At 40.3% G+C, this 16,143-nt stretch overlaps 2 protein-coding genes across 2 annotated transcripts in view; one reads left to right on the top strand and one right to left on the bottom strand.

The window, feature by feature from the left end:
• The window catches only part of rhobtb3 (Rho related BTB domain containing 3), a 24,219-nt gene extending 15,856 nt beyond the window's left edge, over positions 1–8,363 (top strand). The window contains exons 8-13 of the mRNA XM_039798072.1: positions 3–112; positions 1,688–1,793; positions 2,652–2,825; positions 6,642–6,808; positions 7,140–7,236; positions 8,209–8,363. Of these exons, the coding sequence (XP_039654006.1) occupies positions 3–112; positions 1,688–1,793; positions 2,652–2,825; positions 6,642–6,808; positions 7,140–7,236; positions 8,209–8,327 (773 nt within the window). The 3' untranslated portion in view covers positions 8,328–8,363. The remainder of the gene's footprint in view (positions 1–2; positions 113–1,687; positions 1,794–2,651; positions 2,826–6,641; positions 6,809–7,139; positions 7,237–8,208) is intronic.
• glrx (glutaredoxin (thioltransferase)) lies at positions 7,864–16,143 on the bottom strand. Its single transcript, XM_039798071.1, has 3 exons — positions 15,849–16,143; positions 14,187–14,318; positions 7,864–8,348 (listed from the first exon to the last, which is right to left on the bottom strand). Exons 1-2 carry the CDS (start codon positions 16,053–16,055, stop codon positions 14,205–14,207), a joined length of 321 nt encoding a protein of 106 aa, XP_039654005.1. The 5' UTR covers positions 16,056–16,143; the 3' UTR covers positions 7,864–8,348; positions 14,187–14,204.

The following is a 16,143-nucleotide window of genomic DNA, read 5'->3' as shown; positions in this document are numbered from 1 at the left end:
AGGAGCGTGGGAGTGGGATCACCTCCAGGAGGCCCTGGAAGAGAAGCTGAAGAATTCGCTAGCAGTGGCTCAGCTTATGGAGCGCATACGATCCCTCATCGGCAGAGACAGGGTGAGGTCTTTAATGTCAAAATTCACCTCTCTTACGCACAGATTTCCTAAAAATCACATACTCTTGTTGACTGCAATGTCTTATGATGTGTATGCTAACAGCCCTCCCCACCAAAAGAGGTTAAATATCTATAATGTGTCAAATCTACTCTTTGAAGGTATAAACACGTTTTTGTTGTTGCAGACTAACGCCTTAATTAGGAAGACCTTGTTTTGAAACAGCGCAGTAATAATGTGGCTATAATTAGCTTATTAACATAATTACTGCCTATATCACCTCTCAGATACTGTGGGAATTAGGACAGAATAAACAAGATGCTCTCAAAGGAGCTAAAGCACAACACCAGATCTGTAAGGAGTTCACGCTGGACATCAGCCATAAATCCAACATGATGTGAAAAACTGCAGCATCACATCTGCAATGTATTGTGTCGATGTGAAAACATGAGGTGATTCTGTGTAATAGGAAGCAGACTTTAACAATTAGAGAGAGATCAGGAGATATGACATGGCTGTGTCTGACGAGCCTTTGGCACCATGCATAGTCCACCAGCACATCTGGACAGATCTAGGTCTTCTACCTGAGGCAGTGTTGAGACGAGCTGACACACCGAGAGACGGCTGGGCCACTTTAACACGATGAGACACCCTAATGTCCTGTCAGGATTTGATCTCGTCGTCTGCAAACACCTCTGGGTCATCTCATTCTTTTTTTAAGATTATTTTTTGGGCATTTTAGGCCTTTATTTGATAGGACAGCTGAAGACATGATAGAGGAGAGACATGGAGAATGACATGCAGCAAAGAGCCACAGGTCGGAATTGAACCCACGGCCGCTGTGGCAAAGACTGAGCCTCTGTATATGGAGCGCACATTCAACCCGGTGAGCTACCCAGGCGGGTCGTCTCATTCTGCGAGACCGGCTGAAACTTGCTTTCCATAAGCTTTCCATTGATTTACAAAATCAAAAAGCTCGATTCTGTAGCTGCCTCCATTGAAGACTCTGTGTGTGCTGAGCACTCCCTCTGCAGCAGAGCTGTGCGAGAATATGAAGTTCTTTGTGCTTCAGTTGACTGAGAAAGGTCACGTAATGGTAATCGGATTCTTTGACAACACTCATTTGAGGACTTAACACAACCATGTGTGCACATACACTCCAAAACGACACACTGGCAGCTATTCTCATTCTACTGATTTCACCTGCTGTGCACTGCAGTACAGCGTATATACATATATTTCATTATGCATCCTTTGAAGGCTTAACGTGAGCAGGAATGTGTCAATAAATAGACCGTTTGGACGAGCGTGTGGTGCCCAGTTTGTTTTCAGTGTTAGCCAGTTCCGTCATGTCGTTCTTGGCATTGCAGTTCAAGTATGTTTGGGTAGTGCTAAGCAAGACTGGCAGAGAGGCCATTTGTATTCCACATGGGAGCTGAGATAGATGCACAGAATGGCAATTGTGCTAGTAACTAATACCTGACATCCAGCAGAGGAATGTTAACTCTCTCTGTCCACATCTTTTGGCTTCTTTTCTGTGTGTGTGTGTGTGTGTGTGTGTGTGTATGTGTGTGTTTAGGGCCCCAGGGACACCCCGAGTGCCCGGGCAGCTCAGCTCGGCCCCCAGACTCTTGTCAACCTCTTCAATTCTCCTCTTTACTCTGATGTCATCTTCATGGTGCAAGGTGGGTCCATGCCTATCTGTTTCGACATACACACATTTACAAATGCACACACGGTCACACAGCAGAGGAAGGTCACATTTAATTAGCCATGATTGAATTATGATCTCAGTTCCGGACCTGGGCATCCATTTGGAGGCTAAATAAGATAAAATGGTCCGAGAGACAGGCCGCCTTCCGTTTCTGTCATGTTTCATTCTCTATTAAAGGATCAAACTGAGAAATCCAGAAATAGTACCCCAAAGTCTTTCCTAATCAATATTTATCTCATAAAAAAGTGTAAGCATTTCTTATGCTTGCAGCTCTGAGCTGTGAGCTAAACTCTTGGAGGTCACAAAGCAAAATTCTGCAAGATTTTTTTTTGCATAACTGTTTTTTTTTTACACCAACGTGCTGACGCAGTGTGCTGAGAGCTGTCAACGTCTGGCACCTAATGACAGCGATTATGTCAGAAGGACTTGTGCCCAGGCGTTACATGTCATTTGTTTCCTGTTCATTTAAATGGCCCATTATGACAGATCATCACTCGTAACAGGCCAAATTGAATTCGGTTCGGCCTCTACACTTCTGTGATGAGGCAAAAGAGACGTGTCGTTTGAACTTTTTGAAAGTTATTCAAAATGTGTTTGTTTGTGATTGTCTCCAGACATTTTTACATCAAAGATGCTTGATGGTTACTATCAGTCAAGATTCAGTACATAATTATGAACAGTTTGTACTCTTAAGCATTTCACTTCACAGCTCTTTGGGACTTTCCTAGCAACTCTGAAATTCTAACCATAGATGCTTGTGTGTGTGTGTGTGTGTGTGTGTGTGTGTCTGTGTGTGTGTGTGTATCTGTGTGTGTGGTGTGTGTTTAAGGGAGTGTGTTGCCAGCCCACCGAGCAGTGCTGGTGGCGCGATGTGATGTCATGGCGGCCATGTTCAGTGGGAAGTATGCAGAGGCCCGGAGCCGAGTGGTGCCTATTCACGGTGTCTCCTCAGATACCTTCCTGTCTTTCCTGGAGTACCTCTACACTGACTCCTGCTGTCCTGGTGAGTTTACTGCACACAAGCCAGACATGTCCTCAAGTACACCACTGTGACCATTACTGTATAAGATTACATGTGTCCAGTTATAGGTGCCTAAATAGCACGTAAAACTGCACACACATCTCAGATGGGAGGCCGAAACATAAGAAAATTGCCCTTCCCTCCTCTTTATCTTGTGGACTAATTAATCCCTGAAGCAGATTTTGTTTGGTGGTGAGATGATTGCACTGGGAAACCCTCAGTCAGCATGTTACTCAATCACTCGTCTATAACTAGTCTCTCAGGCTATTGCTGGAAATAAAAATAGTTTGCTTAGTATAATAAGGGACGATTACTTAAATAGACGGTTGGTTGATTTGTGACTGAGATGAAAGTCACTTCAGATGCCATGGATCTGACCGTCAAAATTACAGTCTGTTACAGAAGGACAAAAGACCTTTGATGTCATTTTAATGTGCCGCAGAAATAAGCACCATTACCAAACACTTGAGGGAGGTACAGTGGTGTTTTCCTCGAGGCCTCGTTCACTAGGCGCAGCCCAAAACAAAACACAGATGACAAGTCATATCAACCATCTGTGTGACTGCAACATGCTGCCAGTGTCAGTCTCAGGAGGCTCGCCGAGAACAGCACTGAGCTTAAAATTAAATTAGATTTAGTGACGACAAAATGAAGCCGTGGCATCACTGCTGCATCTGCTTTTAATAATGCCAACTCACAGGCCCCAAATGTGTTGTTGTTGTTTTCCTCTGGCACTATCTGTCACATTGTGCGCTGCATGCAAGTAATTGGTATAATTTTTTCTGGTGATGGCAATGGCATTACATTTTTTAAGTGTTTCTACAATCTAAAAGTTACATTAATCAATATTTTTTATTTTAACACTGAATCAAGTGACTCCTGATACTGTTGATCCCAATGAAAATCACCACTCAGCCTGCAGCTCTGAGCAGCTTTCAGCAACTTTTAGCTCTTTTTTTGGGGGGTTTATGGTCAGATAAACCAAATAATGCTAGTTCTTTCAAGTCCACAGAATTACACACACCGACTGTATGCTACCTGTCCAGTGACAAAATGGCTTAAGAGTCAAGGTGAAAGACTGGAGAACACAGTAAAACATTTAGAAAGAGACAGGTTTTTCAGGAGTACAGTAAATGGACCAAACAATAAAAGTAAATGCGAGTAAAGAGTGCCCATCGGGACTCCAGTGTAACGCTCATGTTGCTCTGTGTCTGTTATCTATTTATTAAGAGGTTCCAAACCAACTTGATAAGCTGAACTATCATAAAGGCTGCGTGTTGTGTTTATATTTGAGTTTTTCTGCACCCTAGTGGTACAAGATTATCTTTTGCAGTCATACCTACAGGGGGTTTGGTTGGAGAGAGAGAGAGAGAGAGAGAGAGAGAGAGAGAGAGAGAGAGAGTGTATTTTCATGACATCACAATACATTACGTTCTTTAATTAATAGATAAAGCCCTAAAACTGTGACGTACATTTACAGAAGTACAGTTAATTACAACACTGGCTGTCATTTTCCCTTCAAGTATATCAAAGCTGCAGAATAGACAATATAAAGGCTCATAATAATCTGCCCTGAATAACCAGCTACTGGGAGCTGACGATCCTCTTTTTTTTGTGACATGAGATGTTTTGATGAAAAATGTCAGCAAGCAGCCTTAAGATCCAGCTTAGGTACAAGGCCGGGAAAGCAAGCTGTTTCCAGAGATACAGCTTCAGGTTGAGTCATGGGAACAGGAAATGAAAGCCATGAAGCCGCTCCAGAGGCTGCCGCCGCTGCACTGTTATGTAAGAGCTCAGCACTCAAGGTTAAACACAAGGTAACTCCACCAGTAGCGACAAAAACTAAGGGTGTGAAATCAAAGGAGGAATGCTATCAGAGTATTTCACTCAGATAAATATTGCATACTGTATATACTGCATTATAGTAGAATACATTGCTACCGTTCATTTAAATGATTGTGCAGCTGAACAGAACAAAGCCTCTGTACGGCTGCTGCATCAGCCTGTCAGCGGCACATGCAGAGAATCGGTGAAGGATGGCGAGGGTGGTGTTTGGTGTTTCATCAGGAGTCATTTGATTTGACATTTAGACATTACGTAATAGGATTGACATTGACGTTCATTGTATGAGGACGTCATTTGACAGCTTGGAAAGAGCAATTGGAAATTATTTATTTGTTGTATTTAATGTGATTTCAATACATTGTAATTTCCCCACTGGGGATCAATAAAACGTATACAATTAAAAATGAATCAATACATTAAATTATTCAAAGCACAGGTTGAGATTTAGTCCATGTGATGACAATGTGTGCTGTAATCATAGAAATAATGAGGTTTTATGTAGAAAGTTTCATGAAATTGGTTGGATCCATCAAACCGATACACAATCTGAGATATTAAAAAATTGACTTTGTGGAGTACAATATGACTTAAATATATGACAAAAGGATAAAAAAATATAAGTTATAAATATATGATGCTTGTACTCTTGGTTTGTGATTTAAGGTGTGTGTCAGTATTATGTTTTGGGGCCTAATTCGAACGGATAGATTTGGTTCATCCTGTCTATTTCTTTAAAAGCACTTTGTAAACAATTATTAAGAAAAGGTCTGTAAGAAAATAATTGTTCTGGCAAATGTGTAAACATCAAGCAAACATGAAACAATATTTGGAGCTGTGTTTCCTGCTACATGACAAATATAAGTCTGTGTTTAGCTGTTTTGGTCTCCACCAACTCCTGAAAGAAATATCTGGCTCCTTAGCTGCTGAAAGTTCCACTGTGTTTACCAGCTAGTCTCTAACTGTGTCTGTCTGCTGTTTGGTGCTGGGCAGCTAGTGTACAATGGGCTTTTAACCCTTGTAAGATGTTCATATTTTTGTTATACAGCCAATGTTCCCAGGTCTGGTGGACCCACCACATTATTAGGCTTTTAAATCAATACAGCCATAACAATTTATGTAACAATACAGATGTTTAATTTAGCTCAATTAGCAATGATATATACATAATTTATGGTTCATATTTGCCATGTACCCCTGTGAGATCACATGTATGATCATATGATCATTTTCGTTTTTTGTGAGAAAACAAGGAAATTCAATTATAAAAAAGGTAAAAAAAAATAGAAACAAGATTTTTGATCATTATTGCTGCTTATTTCTTAGAACTTAAATCAGAACAGGTGAAAGTGCTTGAAATGTAACAATTTTGTAACTTTGTGTGGGAAAAGTTTCATAGCACCTACATTTAAATATACTCGGGTCCAGAACACCTCATATGTAATAGTTATGTGTAGGGGGGTGTACCATGTGCAGTCATTGAAAATAAGTTATTTTTTATGTTCTTCCCAGAAAATGAGCCAAGGCCAATGAGTTTGACTTAGAAGAAATAATAAATAGCATAATCTTTCTCTTAGCAAACATTGAAAATGGGTCCCACAGACCTGAACACCTTACAAGGAAAGTGTTTTACTCAAAACAGCTGGTGCTGGAAACAGTTCATAAAAGCAGTGAGAGTAAATCAAACTGTAAAGTTGTGGGCTGTAAAACCTAAAGAATGACCTGAAAGATGCTAAAATTCACTGTAGAGATGAGGGGAACTACAGAGTAAGGTTATCATTTTCTGTGGAGTTGAGCACTTCAGGGTTTATAGTATTTTTATAGTATATTTAAGATATTAGTTTTTTTACACAGAGAATGCCCAGCATCAGTGTTTCCATGTTGTTCTAAATATATGTGTAATACTTTGTCCATATGCAGGGTATAAGGCAGTGCTGTGTGTGTTTGTGTGTCCAGCCAGTGTGCTGCAGGCCATGGCCGTGCTGGTCTGTGCTGAGATGTACCAGGTGAAACGTCTGCAGCATCTGTGTGAAGTGTGCGTGTGCGCTTACCTTCAGAGCATGCCCAGTAGAGAGCTGTCGTCAACGGGTATCAGCGTGATTCGACTACTCCGCCGAGCAAAGGTCGGTGCATTTTTGAGTGTATGAAATGAATTGAGAGCACGAACAGACCTGCAGGAGGTATGCTTGTCTGTGTAAACTGATTACTACCTTATTATGATGTGATATTTCCTTCAGCCACCAAAATGCAAATGATTTGTATAGAGAAAATCTTGCAGTTTGTTAAGATTGCCCAATGCATGTTTTTTTCTGTGGCAAGCTTAATACCTATCTTTTACCTAACAGTAGCCCTAGGAATCCATCTGCAAGTTATTCATTGTTATCTGTCAAAAAGCATTAGTTTTCAAGAGAATCATTGCTATTTGACATAATGTCTGTTTGAATTGATTCTCAGTGCCACAATGCAGAGCAGTTGTATGTCTGGCTCCTCCACTTTATCTCCAACAACTACCTGATCTTCAGTCACAAACCTGACTTCCTGGAGCTCTCAGGTCAGTGTGTGATTTAAAAAGAAATGCGTAGCAAATGTCTGACAAATTAAAATAAGCCTAGTAAGTGATGGTTATGTAAGCAAAAAATGCTGCAGTGATAGCAAAAAACTGCTGATTTAAATAGTTTGGAGGGCTTCAGACTTCTTTTAAAAAGAATTAAGTCAGAGTGCCTCCAGGCTTTTGAGGATCGGTTGTTTTTCAACACAGTAAATGTAGGTTAGGCTCTCTCTGTCTCAGATATGTTTTTGTCAAATGGCCAACCAGTTTGTAAAATACATGAGCTGTAATCCAGGTGTCCAACAATCAGTTGTAAATTAAAATTAGACACTAGTAACCATGTCGCTTTGAAAATGTTGGCGAATAGAAAGTGAGTTCATCACACATGATTTGAGAACATGGACACCTGTGAAAAGCTCTGTATTTTATGCTATACTGCCATATAGCACAATATGGCCGTATGTGTTAATTCATCAGCCCCTCAGAATAACGCATCCTTATAGTATGCTTAATACTATAGGTTTATGCTCAAGTTATACAGTATATACACCTCTCATTGCTTCTCAGTTATTGTAGCCATATTTATTTAATAGGCACATAAACGGTGTTAACGATTAACAACAACATTGCTCCAGTTAGTAGCAGTAGCACATTTTATTGTCGTCATTAGTCATACACTCAAGAATCGTTTAAGGTCATTGGACGGGTATTTAAGGGCACAAGCCAAGTCAAAGGCCAGAATAAAGAGACAGCACATGACTGATCACGGCTGAGTCTTCTGTTTGTTGGTGTAAACTAAATCGTATGAGATATTTCAGCCTTGTTGGCTGTGTTCATGGCAACAATCCATGGAGTTATTACTGTATGTGTTTGTGTAGTGGGTGTAGGGAGTATATGCCAAGAACAGTAACTGTTGCGATAAGGGTTCAGTTGTGTTTGCAGTAGATATGAGTTTATGTGTTTTTTGTGTTCCAGAGGAGGAGCGTGAGCAGGTAGAGAGGCTACGCTGGCCGTCCAGAGGCTACCTGCAGGAGCTCAGCGAGTACCAGCACCGGCGACGCAAGCTACGCAAGTCCCGCTGCATAGTAATGTGACCCTGCCTGGATGCCTAAAACCTGTGAAAAACAGGGGGGGGGAGCAAAGGAGGGAGACCAGGAAGAAAATAAAGACAAAGAGTGAGACTAGTCATTAACACATGGAGAAACAGACAGAATAAATGGTTTGTTCTGCTGGATGAAGGGCTGATTCTGAGGGACATAAGACTCCTTAACCAATAGGACAACATTGTCGAGCAGTGACATACACCGCTGTGACGCGCCTCTCTTCCCCTGGAGGAATGACTGTGCATCCTTTGCGTAATGACTATTCCATCAAGGGCAATACGACTGATCCTTAAAACCCCAATATGAATTTAGAATGACTAACTGGCCACTGACCAGGGGCTCTGTGAAAGATTATATTTATATTGGCCAATGCAAAATGGTGGATTTCGACGACGAACAGAGACACAAAAATGGCTCCATTACGAGTACAGATATGTCAAATGACCGCACATCTGTTGGAAAACAGGCCGGGATCATGTGCTGTACACGCTTTTAAAACTACAGTAATGTGACTTCAGTTTGAAAAAGCAGGAAGGTGCTGGGTTTTCTTCTTTAATTGATACCTGGGGATGTCCGAGTCTCTTCTGTACGCTGGACACATGACTGCTCCGTCTTAAAGGGACAGTTTACCCCAAAATCAAAAACATATTTTCCTCTTACCTGTAGTGCTATTCATTTATTGTTTTCTTTCTACTGAACTACACCCGCCAACAGTGTCACCGTGCAGAAGGAAGCATACTCATGGCAACATGGCATCATGACTTTGCATAAACATACACGCCACTTTCCTAAAGCCAAATGGCGTGTTATCTGTACGTAGGTTGGGTTTAGGAAAAGAACATCGGAAAAGGCTTTAGTAACACAAAAACACAACGGTGACCAACGTCACACGGTTAGGAAAACAAACGGTAGGGTTTAGGAAAGAAACATTGGGGAAGGCTTAAAAAAAAAATTAGAAAAAAAAAGGTCGACAACACCACACGCGTGACGCGATCCCGGCTCTCCTGGGTGAAAGTCGTGCGTTTTACCCATCCGCCACCCCAACAAACACAAAAACGGCATACGAATTGGCGTGTCATGCATACGCCACTTTATGAGATCAGTCTGCTCATGGACGAGAGGCTCGTCCTCCTCGGCTGAGCTAACTAATACTTAGAAGCTAGCTAACCGATGCTGCTAGCTCCCCTGAGCTAGCTAAAACTACAGCTCAGCCAAGTAGGACGCCATTAATGTTTACGTGTCACGAGCCTCTCGTCCATGAGTATGCTTCCTTCTGCGCGGTGATACAGTTGGTGGGTGTTCACAACCAGGTCTGTGGATTATCTAGAGTAACCGGGTCATGATTTCTGGAAAGACACATTGCTGTTGAGTTTTTGGGCGCTTTGAGCACCACAAGTTGAGTGCCATCTAGTTGCATTACATCTGAGAGAAAGCAGACATCTCTACGGCCGATATCTCCAACACCGGGCAACTCACACCAAAACTATCTAGACTAGACTGATATATAGAACTATAGGAAAAAGGGGAAAAATGTGTTGTTTTTTTATTTGGGGTTGAACTGTACCTTTAAATTAAACCTTGGCACATGATGCACCTGTGTCCTGTTGGATCGAAAAATGTTGAACGTGTGAACATGCAGCTTTGCTTAAGCTGAAATAACTTCAGCCTCACACTTCTTTGTGGCTCGATCAGTATTTCAGCCGAGCGGTGACCTACATTGCCGCTGAGAGCAGCGTGAAAATCAACTGGTAATGCTGCTGGACCGGTAGCACAGTCATGCTCATTTTCTTCTTTAGTCCGTCAGAAACTCAGTTCAGCAGACGAGCAGGGCCACTTTAAACACAATTCGTTTATTAGAGTCTTTCAGATCTATGACGCAACATCAGTGAGCGTCTCACTGGCAGACTGATTTTATTACCATGTGAGATGGAATACATTTTGGTCATTGTCTGTGTCAAAAGAGGCCATCTCACTTTCATTCAGAAATGGCTTGAAATGAAATCTTCAAATTAATTTAAACATCGCCTGTATCAAAAACCAAGTGTTTTGTACACCAAATATATATATATATATATATATATATATATATATATATATATATATATATATATAAGGCTGTGTGACAATTTCCTTTGCAGGTTAATAGGAAATAATGTTGAAACTATTCCTTATCTGTTTTATAAACAAATAATAATGGGTCTGTCACATTAAAAGGCAAAAGCCTTTTTGTAAAAACATTTAGGAAAAACAACCATATCATGGACATATACAAGCATATACTAAAAACCACAATGCCTCTGGGTGGATACACAATATTTATTTTATCCTAATTTTTTTTAATTTGAAAAGGTTGTTTTTAATCATATGATATCTTATGATTTATTGGTGCTGCAATAATTTTTTTTTTTTACTGTGTGGACATGATTATGACATGACCTTTTTTTTATACATTCGTAGTAGAGACAACTGGATCACACTTTTTTTACAGTCTACCGTTTCACTGGTATTTACTTAAAAAGGTGCATGATTATAAAAATAAAATGGGGTATAGAAAGACAGAACAACTTAAATTTGTCAGATAAACCGTAAAAAAAATAAATGAAAGCAAAAAAGATCAATTGTGACATTTTGCAGCTATTTTTTTATTCAGTGGATGGATCGGCATCAGTCATTAACAGTCAAACTATTTGTATTGAATACGTAGTGGAGTACGCTAGCAGAGGTGAAGCAGCAGGCTGTGTACGTAGTACAAGAAAGCTACTACCACTGTGAGATTTTGACAATGTACATACAGCTGGTACCTTTAACTACATGGTGTATATTTAACCTGCTGCTGCACCACAACAATCACAGTGTGTGTCCACTAGTTAATCTTCAGATAAAATCCCAATCTTCTCTTGAAAAGAAAATGAGTAAATATCAGTTGAAAAACGGGACAGTAAAACAAAGTGTACTCCAGAGCTGCATCCACACCCAGTGTGTGGAGACACACATGTGGCTCCACTGGGCCAGTGTTGTACAGACTGTAGATAACACGATGTCTGAATTTAAATAAAGACATGTTTTAGAATGAACAAAACACAGACTGGATCAATGTCTGTGCTCTGCCGTTTGTAATTATTGTACAGCATTCATTTTTGTCCCCGAAAGTTGCTTCTCCCTCCCCTTAAAAATCGACCTTTCATTACGCAGATTGGTGACAAATTAAAAGAAATAAAGTGTAAACACAAGCCTCCGCTACAGCATCAATGCTCCATGGCATAGATTTTCCAAGTCTCTCAAACTCAAAAACAAAGGGATGAACATCATTATTCCAAAAGACATTCCTTCATTTGGTGGTCTGCTAATGTTGGTGGAGCATGCAGTCTATAATTCCAGATTAGACTGCACGATATGCATTTATAATTCCAGGATCAGACTACATGATATATTTGTCTTTTAAACTGTGTCCGATTAGGCGATCTGTGTGATCGCCTAATCTGTCTCTGATTCTTGCCATGACTTGGCTAAAAGACGACAGACAACAAGACATTAGACCCCGTCTTATCATAGCTTGTTGGCCTTTGTCTTTGGGTCAGGCCATTTTCAGGGTGATATCATATAGTCTGATCTCAGTATAATGGGTTTCAAAATCTTGTATCTGGTGACTGTGAAGGCCATAGCATATGATTAACGTTGTTTTTATACTCATCAAACCATTCATTGACCCCTCGTGCGCCGTGTGGAAGTAGCTGCATTCATGAAGTTTCCTCACTCATTTATTCAGGCATTTCCTTCAAATTGTCACCCGTCTGTACATTTCCGTCAGGATGTGATACAGCGTGGGCCTAGAGCACATTTTACTCCGGTCTTACCCCCAAGCAATAACTTCTTATCTCTTTGAGCACAACTTTGGGCATCTTATTTCCTTTAATTTATTTCCAAACTAACGAGAGCTTACGGTTACTAATTTATACACTTAATGAACTGTTCTGGCTCTCCTGAGGGGAAACACCAACTTCATTTTCTTGCGTGCTTTAACTGGTAACCGTTTTTTTCAACCTGCATTTCCTATTTTCCTATGTTTTTGTGTCTAAGTGACTGATGGGAACAACAATCTTTGAAATTGGTCCAGTATTAAGCAAGATCGCTGAAAGTTGACAGCAGCGAAACAAGCTACAATGTAAGTTAATAGGGCAATTGTCCAGATTTTTACCTTCACAAAAGTGCTTGTTTTGCCACTGACAGGCTCAGATTCATATTGTAAGTGTCTGACAACATTATGGAAAGGATTTCTAAGGAGGTCGGCCTTTCTGTTAAAGAGTAAGATGCTTTTTTTACACATAAAAACATCTGCAAAATTGTGTTCGCTAAACCCATCAGACTCAATGTAAATAGACAGTAATTTTAGCATCGTAAAATACACTTTATTCAAAGTCGACAGAAACAAAATAAAACTATGAAAAGCCGTTTTGGGTCGTCTTTCCACTACACAACTCTAGATTTGGTTGAAATAAACACACAGTTTACCGACTTACATGTGAAAATATGTTGGCTCTATACACGATAAAAGTATTGCTTTTTTTAAATGGAGTCTGGTGGGTTTAGGGCTAGTGACTTCAGAGCCGTTTCTGGTTAAACAGAAAGGTCTCAAAGAGGTTTTAAAAGGTCTATCTCTGAAGGGATCATTTCTATAATGTTGTCAGACACTTAGAATATTAATCTGAGCCTGTCGGCGGCAAAATGAACACTTTTGTGAAGGTAAATACAAGCTGGACAATTGCCACATTAATATTAGTGATTGGGTTTGTTTAGTAATTTCCTAGGGTCCTTTGTACCATGATCTCGAAGCAAACACTTTTCAGAGCTTTTTTCACCTGGGTCGACTTAAGCGTGATGAGCGTTATCAGCTGATACAGCTTAGATGGATCCGGCAACTTGTCCATTAATTCCATTACCCCTAATAATGCCGGAATGATACCAAACGTCTACAGTAGTACAAATAGGTTATGCACTCATAAAAGCGATGGATTGTAAAATTTGTAGGTACACAAGAAGTTTATGTAAAAACATTTGCCTGCTGGCTTCTGCTCTCTGCTGCTGCTGCTGTTACTACGGGGTAGTTAGGGAGTTACAAGATTACAACAACCGAAAAAAGATGCAACAAAAATATTTATTAATTTAATGATTAAATAAGGTAATGTCTCCAAACTTACCTCAATTATTACTTGTCTCCTGCTAGTTATACTACAGCACTTACTTTAAAAAATAAGTTAAATTAAAAAATATTTTTGTTGCATCTCTTTCGGGTGTTGTAATTTGTAGATGTCCCTAAGCACTCGTCTTATAGCAGCAACAACAACAACAGCAGAGAGCAGAAGCCACGCAGGCAAGTGTTATTTACATAACCTTCTGGTAACTTACAAACTTTACAATCCATCGTTTATGAGTGCATAACCTATATATACTAGTGTAGACCTTTGGTATCATTTCGGGCATTATTAGTGGGGTAATGTTAAGAGACACTTCGGATCCATTAGCCTCTGCGCTAAGCTATTCAGCGGCTAACGCTACTCTACGCTAACTCTCCCAATGTTAGACCCAGGTGAAAAAAGCTTCTGGGGGGGTGTTTGGTTCGAGGTCATGGTGCAAAGGACCCTAGGGTGAAATTACTCCGAACCATCACTTTAACTTCCATTGTAGCTTGTTTCGCAGCTGCCGACTGCTGCCACCTTGCTTAATACTGGACCAATTTCAAAGATTGTTGTTCCCATCAGTCACCTAGACACAAAAACATAGGAAAATAGGGTGCAGGTTGAAAAAACTTGACTTGAGTGTGCGAGTCTGTGCCCAGTGGGCAGTGTCCTGTACCTGGAGGTCTGGAGCGGGTCACTGCAGAGCTCCAATAGACTGCAGCATGCTTTCCAGTTGACCACTCTTATGCAGCGCCGCTACGTCGCTGCCGCCTCCAACACACTCCTCACCGATGAACACCCGTGGGACCTACATTCAAATCAATACAAGAGAAACAGGGATGCAACTGGTTAATATGCAGTCGTCGATTTTCAGTGTCGTACAGAGTTGGACGACATGACGTAGGCTTATACCACGAGACATTTCTGTACCATCAGAGATTCTGCCATAATGTTGATATCACTTTAGTTTCGCTTTGCCAGACCTTCCTCCACAGTGCTGCGGAGGAGGCTCTGGCTAGTCCACACAGCATTCCGGGATGGGAGAAGAACGTGCTCTGGTTTATTGGCATTTCTTTAAACCAATCAAAATCGTCGGACAGAGCCACCTCCAAAATAGCCTCGGGAAGTAACTTATTTTGGTGTACGTTCAAAAGTGGTTAGTGTGCAACAGAAAACTCAGATTGGACAGATAGTCTAGCCAGCTGCCTGGATTTACCCTGCAGAGATCGGAGTTAACGATTAGTCCTCATAAATCCAGCGGAGTTTAAAATTCCAACACAAAGAAAGCGCTATCCGGCGGAATTTCCGGCAGCAACAGAGCAATCCCTTATAAGGCCATTAATGGCAATAACAGAAAATTAACTGGCAACTATTGGATATCGTTTAAGTCATTTTTCATGCACACAAATGCCAAACATTTTTCAGCTTCTCAAATGCAAAGATTTGCTTATTTTTTATTTAATTATTTTAATTTGTTTTTTATAATTGAGTTTTGGACTGTTGGTTGGACAACAACATGGATTGTGAAGTTATTCATTAGTTCCAGTCCGATACAAAATAGTTCCCAACTAGCTCCACCTCGACCGACCACAACAATAAAATGTTGCTTTTATGTTAATGCAGGAATAATAAATAATCTAGTTATATAGTATGTAATAGTCACAATTTTTTTGCTTTGAGTTATTTTACTCTTTTACTTTTAATAGAGTATTTTTTACAGAAAAGGATCTGATTTTCTCCACCACTGCATAATACGTGAAAAGGATTTTATCTCTAATTATTTTGGATTCATATGATCCACTTCCCTTATTGATTTTTTTTATGGATTGTGTGGACACGGACACACACACACACACACACACACACACACACACACACACAGAGAGTTTTAAACCATTATTTAATAAACTGACAATTCTTTCATCAGTCATGTGACTTTCTGACTTAATGTTGCTACAATAAAAGGTTAGGCAAGTGAGGCAAGTTGTTGCTACATGGGCAGTTCCTCTTGGAGACTCCCTTATTGATGCCACCGTACTTTCCACTTGTATGGATTTCATGGGGATCATGTAGTCAAAATAAATGAATAACAACCAGCAAATTAATCAGAAAGGTCTACATCTAATAATACAGCTAACATTGTCAACAGTTATTTTAACTTCCGGGAGTTTATAGAACCGTTCATTCATCGTCTGTGGTGAGATTAAAATGACCATAACTTTTTCCGCCTATAAAAAGGTCCACATAATATCATTAGATCAACATGGGTGACCGTTTGTGTTTTCAGGTTGTTCAAACACTTCGGTTGTAATGTATGACTAAGCAACTTTGGGTTTACCGTGCGGGCTCCGGTGAGTTCCAGGAAATACTCTTGCATGTTGTCCATGTCGCTGCGTCCACTTATATCAATACATTCCAAATGTCCCGGCTTGAATTTGTATTTTGACAAAACATCTTTTGCCATAATGCAGTACGAGCACGTGGGCTTAATAAACAGCACCACTTTGTCTCCTTTAATTTTAGTCTGCACAAACTGCTGCGCCATTTCAAGTCGCTCGGTCAGAAGTAGTCAGAAGAAGAAAAAGTAGTCTCAAAGGCAGAGAACAAAGATCATCGCTCTGCGTTTTGTCAAT

This window comes from Perca fluviatilis, chromosome 4, assembly GCF_010015445.1.
Source record: "Perca fluviatilis chromosome 4, GENO_Pfluv_1.0, whole genome shotgun sequence".
Classification (NCBI taxonomy): domain Eukaryota; kingdom Metazoa; phylum Chordata; class Actinopteri; order Perciformes; family Percidae; genus Perca; species Perca fluviatilis.
Note: the sequence above shows the minus strand (reverse complement) of the source record. Positions and strands in the feature narration are given on the sequence as shown.

Coding starts and splice junctions, on each gene's coding strand:
- glrx (XM_039798071.1), bottom strand. CDS start 16,055: ATGGCGCAGCAGTTTGTGCAGACTAAAATTAAAGGAGACAAAGTGGTG. Junction 14,319..15,848: donor AACTCACCGGAGCCCGCACG/GTAAACCCAAAG, acceptor ATTTGAATGTAG/GTCCCACGGGTGTTCATCGG.